This window comes from Schistocerca americana, chromosome X (genome assembly GCF_021461395.2).
Source record: "Schistocerca americana isolate TAMUIC-IGC-003095 chromosome X, iqSchAmer2.1, whole genome shotgun sequence".
NCBI classification, from domain to species: domain Eukaryota; kingdom Metazoa; phylum Arthropoda; class Insecta; order Orthoptera; family Acrididae; genus Schistocerca; species Schistocerca americana.
The window spans coordinates 785,072,452-785,082,919 of record NC_060130.1 but is presented as its reverse complement, the minus strand read 5'-3'; the positions used below and the strand labels follow the sequence as shown (position 1 = coordinate 785,082,919).

General features: G+C 44.1%; 1 protein-coding gene across 1 annotated transcript in view; it reads left to right on the top strand.

The window, feature by feature from the left end:
- Positions 1 to 3,701: 3,701 nt before the first annotated feature.
- The window catches only part of LOC124556319 (mucin-6-like), a 310,887-nt gene continuing 304,120 nt past the window's right edge, over positions 3,702 to 10,468 (top strand). Inside the window, exon 1 of the mRNA XM_047130291.1 lies at positions 3,702 to 3,765. Coding sequence (XP_046986247.1) covers positions 3,702 to 3,765 — 64 coding nt within the window. The remainder of the gene's footprint in view (positions 3,766 to 10,468) is intronic.

The following is a 10,468-nucleotide window of genomic DNA, read 5'->3' as shown; positions in this document are numbered from 1 at the left end:
AGTATGAGTGCCTGTCAGAGATTTCGCCTGATTTCACGCAACCCACACAACGAATCCATCATACATTTCCTTCTTCATGGCAATCCTCGCCGCACACTGCATGGGCAATGAGGTGGCTCCTGCAGCGTTTTCGATGGTAAGTGTTTCGTCACCCACCATACAGCCCAGAATTGACTCCCTCGGAGTTCCGTCTCTGCTCACATGAACTGCTGGATATGAAGACAACCTTTTGGCACAGACAACAAGCTACAGATCAATGTAGAGAATTGGTATCAAGCACAGGCGGCTGCCTTCTGTGATGAGGTTATTGGAAAGTTGGTACAATGCTATGGCAAATGTCTCAGTCAGACCAGAGATGTAGAAATTGTAGTTGGAAGGTGTGGCTAACTGTTGCAAATAGAACATTTTTCATTTTCGCTATGATTTTCATTTAGCGACCGATAGGACCTTACTTGCCAAACAGTCCTCGTAACACGTAACTTTGGTTCACTTTCGTGTGTAATACTTGATGTTCCAAACCCAGTAAAGTGAAATCTAAATAAATTTGCTGTTTCTTGGCAGTCAATTATACTGTCACTGTAACTGAATGTAATACTGCAGACACTCTGTTCATGGTACTAGTTCTGGGTCGGATGTAGTCGTCAGAGTACAGTACTGAGCTGACTGCAGGCACTGAACTTAACTGTCTAACTGATGGTTTGTAACTGTGTGAATGGCAGTGGCACGTCATGTTTTGGTGTCTGTGGACGGAAGAATTTCCATGTTTGCCAGTGAAAGGTGAAAGTAACGTAGTTCACGGCTAACAGTGCTCCCTGTGACAGCTCTCCAGACTGTTGGCGTACTTATCTGATGTGCTGAAGAAACTGGCGCAGAAGCAGTAAGAGGTCTAGTTTTGTGAGCACCGTCTGGAGGCTACTGCATGGCTTTAGAAAGCATCGCTCATGCGAAACCCATCTTGTTCTTTTCTCACATGATATACTGCGAACTGTGGATGAAGGGCAACAGGTAGATTCCATATTTCTAGATTTTCGAAAAGCATTAGACACGGTACCCCTCTGCAGACTTAACGAAGGTACGTGCCTCCGTAATAGGTTCCCAAGTATGTGACTGCCTCGAAGACATCTTAAGTAGGCCTAATAGAATCCAATATGTTGTCCCCGATGGCGAGTGTCATTTGAGACAGGAGTAACATCAGGAGTGCCCTAGGGAAGTGTGATAAGACCGTTTCTATTTTCTATATACATAAATGATCTGGCAGACAGGGTGGGCAGCAATCTGCGGGTGCTCGCTGATGGTGCTGTGGTGTACAGGAAGGAGTCGTAGATAAGTAACTGTAGGTTGATACAAGATGACCTAGACAAAATTTCTAGCAGGTGTGATGAATGGCAGCGGGCTCTTAATATATAAAAATGTAAGTTAATGTGGATTAGTAGGAAAAACAAATGCGTAGTGTTCGGACACAGCATTAGTAGTGTCCTGCTTGAGACCCCCACGTCATTTAGAAATCTAAGCGTATCAGTGCGAAGCGATATGAAATGGAATGAACATGTGAGAATTGTGGTAGGGAATTCGAATGGTCGACTTCGGTTTATTGGGAGAGTTTTGGGAGGGTGTGGTTCATTTGTAAAGGAGACCCCTTATAGGACGCTACTGCGACCTATTCCTGAGTATTCTTCGAGTATTTGGGATCCGCACCAGGTCGGATTGAAAGAAGACATCGAAACAAATCAGAGGCGAGCTGCTAGAGTTGTTACTGGTAGGTTCGATCAGCATGCAAGTGTTATGGATGTGCTTTGGGGGCTCAAGTGGGAATCCCTGGAGGGAAGAAGACACTCACTTCGAAGAACACTACTGAAGGGGATTAGAGAACCGGCATTCAAAGCTAATTGCAGAACGATCCTACTGCCGCCAATATACATTTCGCATTGAGGGCACGAAGATAACATACGAGAAATTAGGGCTCATATGGCGGCATATAGATAGACGTTCCTCCCTCGTTCTGCCTGCGAATGGAACAAGAAAGGGAACGACTAGTTGTGGTAAAGGGCACCCTCCGCAACGCACCCTACGGTGGCTTGCGGAATATGTATGAAGATGTGGATGTAGTGTAGATGTAGATGTAAAATCTGGGTCAGAGAACAGTGTCCCATAGTACAAATAAACACAGAAAAGGAAAAGAAATACAGTACTAACTTGACTGTAGCAGATATTGAAAGTGACCACTATTCCTCTTTTGGCACTTTTAGGCCCTGGTCAGCAAGTTGCTGAAGGCGGATCGAAGCTGGACTGCTCGAATTACTGCAGTCTCATCCAAAATGTTCTGCTGCAGTTCTTGAAGACTGTAAGGGCTGTTGCGATACACCTTAGAGCTGAGGGCTCCCCACACAAAATAATCGCAGACTGACAGATCAGGAGTCCGGAACCGCACTGCTGCTACAGTCGCAGGTTCGAATCCTGCATTGGGCATGGATGTGTGTGATGTCCTTAGGTTAGTTAGGTTGAAGTAGTTCTAAGTCCAGGTGACTGATGACCTCAGATGTTAAGTCCCATAGAGGTTAGAGCCATTTGAACCATTTTTGACAGATCAAGTCAGCTGGGTTGCCAGCTACGGCCGCGACCAGACTGGCTTCTGCCAATAACTCCATCGGGCGTGAAATTCTGTAAATGTGCTCCAAGTTTCGGCCGGCTGTATGTGCAGTTGCTCCATCCTGTTGGAAGTAACTGCGCGTCACGAGGTATGACTATATGGATAGATTCCCGTCCAACCGTATCCACTTGTCCAGACCATTTTATTTGTCCCATTCTGTACAATACTGTGCACGGAAACAAATGTAAAACTTCGTTATTTTCAATCCATTCTGCTGTTGCAGTTGTAATTGACAGCAGTGTGTTTGTCCAGAGTACTACTTACTTACTTTACTTTACATGTAGCAAGGGCCTTATCGACCATACGCCTGCTCTATGAGCCTCTTCCACTTCTGCCTGTCCAATGCGCTGTTTGCCCAGTTGCTGTTGCTGTTCATCCTCATTGTGTCCTCAAGAATGTTATGCCGCCATCCGATTCTGGGTCTCCCTCTTCTTCTCGTTCCTTCTATTGTTCTGCTGAATGCCATTCTAGGTAGTCCATTCTCTGTCATTCTTGCTATATGGCCTGCCCAATTCAATCTTCTCCTCTTGAGCACTTCGACAATGTTACGGTGTTTGTACAGCCCTCTTAATTTTTCATTTCTTCTTATTCTCCATTCCATGTTATTTTCGTCGTATACAGGTCCAAAAATTTTCCTTACTGCTTTTCTTTCGAATATTGACAGTACAGAGTACTAAGATTCTTTCTATTCAAAGTATCAGTTTTCAGAGTTTCGTTATTTTTCCTTTTTTGTGTAAATCGGTGTGCTACTGCTCTTTGTGAAAGCAGTGAAGTCTAAACTGTCGGTGTTTCACGTCTGGCGCTGACGTACCGCCAACCAGCGTCCGGGTGAGGTGGAAGAGGAAGAAACACGAGGTGCAGGAAGACGGCTGGGCACGGGAGGGAAAGCGTGGACAGTACGGTGCGGCTTCTCCTCCCTGCCCCCACCACGAGTCTCGGTCGAGCAGAGCAACGGTCCGTTGGCGGTCGCTGGCGTGCGGGCCGCCAGTCCAGTGTATGCCGTGCAGGCGCCATGCGGGCCGAGCTCGCACGTGTGTGAGTGCGCGAGCGCAGGATGCGACGTCTGACGCTGCCGCTGCCGCTGCCGCTGCTGCTGGCGCTGGCCGCTGCCGGGCTAGGTCAGTCGTTCGTTTATATCTGCTCCTGGGCGTCTCTTCAGACGTCGCCGCCCTCGTTCCACTTTCTGCCAATTGGTGACCATTATAGGACTGCGACACTTTTGTCTAGTGTTGTGCTGGACGTGCTTCGATATACGGAGTGGGTGTGTTTTGGGTTAAGCGTCAGTCATCGTATCATCTCGTACACCTGTGTTGGGGACCCACGGTTCGGTTCGGCGAGCGATGCAGATCTACCTTGAGAAAATAGCAACATAACCGTGACAAATTTTGTCGATTAGCGTAACAATTACTCGTTATATTAACTGCCAACATACAGTCCACAGCAAAACTTCATCGCCAAGACTTCAGAATGTTTCTGATTTAATACATATGCACTGTCAAAAAGCGACGAATGTCGTATCAACAAAATTGACATCGCAATTGAATTCCCTCAGTATCGAACTGAAGCCCGATGATGAAATCGCGCCTATAATTGCACGTTTGTAATTGATTAAAAGAGGCCTTTTTTAAATAAATTTGTCGCTTGACGTTACCTTTCCTTCTCGTTTGTACCATGTTGACAAGGAAATCCACACTAACTTGCGCAAAAATTAATTTTAAAAAAATCATGTTGTACGCAGGTGCTACGGTTACGGTAAATTGTGATTATACATTAACGGTAAAACAGTTGTTTTGTTACGAATCACTGGTGCTCTGTGCTTTACAGCATTGTTTCGATGCTACTCCTTGTCACCGGCTGGTAGATTTGGCAATTCACTTCCACGAACATGTGTTGCGTGACGACGGTATATATGTATATGGAACAAAGTTCCAGATTAAATATCCGCTACAATAGGTATTCCAAAGATTTGTAGTCATAGCTTCCCTTACCCGTAAAAGACTTTTAACGCAGGCCGTGATCTCGATCATCAGCGTTACTAATCACTATTAAAACACCAAGTAATGTCGTTTTATTGGTTTCTCTTTAAGTTGTACGCGGGGGTGTTCCCTGCGAGAGGCTGGAGGAAGCAGCTACATCCCTCCCCTCCTCCCCCCAATTTCCCTCCTAGAGTTTTTTCTCACATATCGAACAGTCCCATCCTACCCCTCCTCACTGACATACGTTTTAATTCAGTACGGTATTAATTTGAAGATAGCCACAACAGATTTTGACTATAGTAGCAAATGTACCTAGTGCCATTTGTTGTGAGATCTCAAAACTATTTCGTAACTCCTCTTTGAGACTAACATAAAGTACCAGCTTCCCCACTCCCCATCCACCCCTACCCATAGCTCAGGTTGTGAGTACACTCTTGATAGTAAGCATCCTTATAACGTAAACTGGTGACTAATGACTGGGGTGTTCAAACCAACTTACTGAAGTACATTTGAAAACTTTCACAGAATATTAAGCCTCGAAATCTTGTAATATTTCTGTGACACAAAGTGTCACAGCGTTTTGTGTTCACGGACGTTGGTGGCATGTCGAGCCATATCGCTGAATATAAATTTATTACAAAAAACCGCAGTACAATTGTTCGTAAAGTCATCTCATTCCTGTAGTTACTTTCTTCAGTTTGAGTGTACATATAGCTATATTGAGCACCATAAGCTCATCCAAGCGAACCCAGTTCACCGTCGGTTGGTGGAGAGGAGTCGCCAAAATTCCAACAGAACAGGTAGCCACAGTCGGTCTGTAGTTGTTTTTCGTTATTGCTCCAATAAGGCACAAGATTTCCTCTTCCATTGTTCAGGATGCTGTTATCTTTTATTCAAATGCAATGCGATTATTCCTTTTAGAATTAGAAAATTAATAAATGATTATCTCTTTGACAACTCAAATTCAGTTTCTTTCTATTCCACAGCCCATTTTGTTTTATACTATGTATAATGCGATGCGACTCTTTATTTCTTTCTCTCAGAAATTGTATTTTCCGAAACTATGTTTACGGATAAGTTCTAGGAATGTTTTAGTTTCGAATTTGCGAGAATAACGCCTTACATTAAAAGTCCTTAACAATGCAGATTGATTAGGCCATTAATTCTTCAATCTGTTGAGCAACGTCATCATCATAGCCCTTTTTAAGGATTAGGCTACTGTGTGTTCCGAACTGACACCTTTTCTGAGATCTTCCAGTATCTCTTTTCCTGTTCGGATTATAATTCAGACTCTTCTGGAGGATTCTATGACCCGATATTCTCAAGCGTTGTTGTCTCCAGTTATCAGAATCATTCATTTTAAAAATATTTCATTATGTTATGTCTCTTCTCGTGTAGTCTTTTTCCCACCTGTTAAACAACACACTGCATAAATATTTGAAAGACAGATGGCTCCTTGGCTTCCGTAAAATTAAAGTCGGTCTACACAGAAATGCATTTGACAGGACGGAGGGTCGCGTGTGTTCTCAAATTTTGCTTCTGTTAATTAAACTGTTCCAACTTCATGCCTTTTGAATAATACTTAGAATTCGTTCAAAGCGCAAGATATGAGTTTCGTAAAGGAAAGCACCAAGTGCGAATCGAAATGATAAGCGCGATGATGACGTGCATCCTCTTTCTTAAGAAATTTCTTTTATATCAAAGCGTCAACGTGAGGTTAGTGTGTCGACCACGCGCGTGTGTTCGTCGTTGTCCAGGCCCGTTGACTTGCATCCTGCTGTCCTTGAGCAGCCGTGTTGCTATCATAGGAAATGCACTCAGGTACAAGCTGTCTGGGCAGAAGCTGTTGCGACTGAGCCGATGAGTACAAATTACAGAAAACATTATGAAATCTCCTCCATTTTCCGGCTTCTTATTACAGATTTGTACGTTTCGGGAAATATCATTTAGTTTATTATTACTGTTTTTCCTCTGTTAGACTTATGTAGCGAAGTTGCTATAGAAAGAGTGCTGATTCATATTTGACATGGTCAGAGAGGTGATTCAAAGAGGTATTTTATGCAGAATCAAGGCATTGTTTCCGTAAAGAAAGTCTAAGAAAATTCAAGTGACATAGGTCATATCACCAGACAACGACAATAATTTGATGCTGATGTCTTTTGCGCTCTGTATCCACAGATCTTTTTCCGCTGTGTGACTTCGACTGTTATTTTCAACTTTCATGCCTAAAGACGAAAGAGTATAGTTTTCCATAAGTTTACCTGTATCTGTAGGACTTAGTGGTTGGAAGCTCAAGCATGTCACGTTCGTTAACTTTTTCAGCGACTCCTCTCTACCATTAACTGTGGACAATTACACAAAAAGCTGCCATGCCATTACCGGAAACTATTTCTACCATCGAAGATAGCCACTTATCCTGCTAATTTATCTGAATTGAGGCTAGATGGATCTGTAGCCTCATATACCTTAATATGCGACGAGGCGTGCAAAGAGGACCTTCGCGCTCCAGGAGACGCCTTAATGAAGACATGCTCGTTTCGCGTCCGCAACAGGCTTCACTATTTTTGTTCGGATCTAGCAGCGATTAATGACGACATAACTTGTAAGATCGAACTTTCACTGGAATGATAACTGTTTTATATTAAAGAAGCTATTCAAATGGTTCAAATGGCTCTAAGCACTGTGGGACTTAACATCTGAGGTCATCAGTCCCCTAGACCTAGAACTACTTAAACCTAACTAACCTAAGGACATCACACACATCCATGCCAGAGGCAGGATTCGAACCTGCGACCGTAGGAGCCACGTGGCTCTAGACTGAAGCGCCTAGAACCGCTCGACCACAGCGGCCGGCCAAAGAAGCTATCACATCCCAGGTTAGGAGAGACCAAGTCACCTATGGTCTCATAAATAAGCTTTCGTTTCCCATCCGATGACGACTCTGGCTTTGTCGATCTTCGGAATTTTTTCTCAACGGAGCCTAATGTCAATTATGACATACGTGTCTTTACTGCATTTTCGTCGTGGAGGCGAAGTGATAACTTGAAAGTAGCGAGAGTTTGGGAAGTTGCCGTTTTGACGCCGTACGTAGCACTACATCCTAAATTGCTTCAGGACGACGTGGCTTCCTCTATTAATTCCTTGGTTTTTAGAAAAAACCTGATAAACCAGAGAGCTGATAATCCAACTGTGGAAGGACCTGTCTTCTGTGCCACCTAGCGGGAGACTTTCTTTCTCTGATATCATCCATCTGGCCTTAAAGGTTATTTTTTTATACGTTTTAATGCTACACCGACAGCAGAGTTGAGGACAGAGAGAAAGCTCACTCTTTCTCTCTCCCTTCCCTCCCCTGCCCTCCTCTATTCCCTCGTCTCTCCCCGCGAGAGAGAGCATCCTGCCTGGACTACATAAAAGGAAGAATCAGCCATGTTCTTCATGAATGAATGATTGTGGTATTTGCGTGAGGTTCACTTATTAATCTTAAAATGGTTCAAATGGCTCTAAGCACTATGGGACTTAACTGCTGAGGTCATCAGTCCCCTAGAACTTACAACTACTTATTCCCAACTAACCTAAGGACGTCACAAACATCCATGCCCGAGGCAGGATTCGAACCTCCGACCGTAGCGGCCGCGCGGTTCCAGACTGTAGCGCCTAGAACCGCTCGGCCACACCGGCCGGCTATTAATCTTATTTGCTCGTTCTGCAACATAATACACTGAATATATTATTAAAATTTTGTTTATTATTTTGTCTTACACTACGGTACTGATTCTGTTTACTCAGCCTAATCTACCGTTAAACGTGTGCAACTGTGCAGGACAGTTACGTCACTGTTGATTCCACGAATGTTGTAACTCCCAGCAGACACATAGCGACCCATATTTTAGGAGAAAATAATCATCATCCTTCTGAACCGAATCATTCATAGTGTCTTCCGGTTTAAAGCCACCCAGTTCAAAAACATCCTAAGTTTTCTAGCGGTGCAAATATTCTTCCGATTCCAGTGTCGGGCCAGATTTCGCTGATGCTTCATCTGTCATTCGTAGCAGCCATCTGAATTTCCACGCGTGGAAGATGGTTATGCGTGGGAAAAGTACAGTTGGTCTTCATTTTTTTTGTACTTCTGGACTGCCTGTTTGGTTCTTTTCACCTTGCAAAATTCAGTATGTGCCAGAATTTGTATTTTCCCTTAAAATATTCTCTTGGCGCTCCTTAGATGAACATTCTGTAGCTACGTGAGCTTGGAGTGTGCTTTGTGGTAACCATAGGAAATGTACACTGACGTGACAAAAGACATGGGATAGCGATATGCACATTTACAGATGGGGTAGTATCGCATACTCAAGGTATTGGCGTTTATACTCAGGTGATTCATGTGAAAAGGTGTTCGGCGTGATTATGGCCACATGACTGGAATTAACGGATTTTGAACGAGGAGTGATAGTTTGAGCTGGACGCAAGGGACATTTCATTTTGTAAATCGTTCAGAAATTCAGTATTCTGAGATCCACGGTGTGAAGAGTATGCCGAGAATACCAAATTTCAGGCATTAAGTCTCACCACGTACAACGCAATGGTCGACGGCCTTCACTTGAGGACCGGGAGCAGTGGAGGACCATATTGGTTGGGTCCAAGACGAGTGGAAAACCGTGGCCTGATCAGATGAGTCCCGATTTCAATTGAGAAGAGCTGATAGTAGAGTTCGAGTGTGGCGCAGACCCCATGAAGCCGTGGACCCAAGTTGTCAACAAGGCATTTCGCAAGCTGGTGTGGGCTTTTTCCGGGCTGTGTTTACACAGAACAGACTGGGTCTTCTGGTTGTGATCGGCTACTTGGATACCACCAATGTTCCCAAACAACGATGGAATTTTTATGGATGACAACGCGCAATGTCACCGTGTCACAATTGTTCGCAAGTGGTTTGAAGAGCATTCCGGACAATTCGAGCGAATGATTTAGCCACCCAGATCTCCCGACATGAATCCCATCGAACATGTATGGGACATAATCGAGAGCTCAATATGTGCACAAAATCCTGCACTGGAAACACTTTCGCAATTATGGACAGCTATAGAGGCAGCACGATTCCATATTTCTGCAGGGGGCCTCCAACGACTTGTTGAGTCCATGAGTTGCTGCACTACGCCGGCAAAAGGAGGTCCGACACGATATTAAGCGGTGTCCCACGACTTTTGTCACTTCAGTGTATACCAGAAAGAGCTCGTCACGAACACGCGTTTCATGTCTGCCTATTACGTCCCTTCACTCGATGGCTTTGTTGCTCGATCGTACAATGCTGCTGTACCGTTCCTCAATTTTCCCATCTCAGTCCTTCATTTGAGATGCACCTACAGCCATCTGATGAGTATAACCATTTAAAAGCTACTTCATTTACCCGTGAATGGTTAAGGAAAGCAACGCGCCGAACACAGCGCGTTTACGCATTGCGTGACCCCTGGTCCAAAGACTCCGTCTCAACAATCTGCTGCCTGACATAATAGTGTTACAGCTATCCCTAGAAATTGCCAGCAGCGGATTTCCTCACGCGTGAACTTTTCTAAAGTGCAGATGTATCAGGTGTTAAATGTTAACTATCCTTATACCTTAAATGGAGCCCAACATAAACTTAGAGACGTCTCGATAAGAGAGTATTATAGCTAGCTGGACAAGGTCTTCACATATACGAAATAGTCTGACAGAAATTTAGATATCCGAGTCCATGAAAGTGGATCAGACCATTTATAAAACGGTTAATTTTTGTCCCCAGGTAATCTGGTCGTGTTTCGTTGTGAATTTGTACTTATGACTTTAGCACACTTTTGACAAGTAATTAAAACAGTGC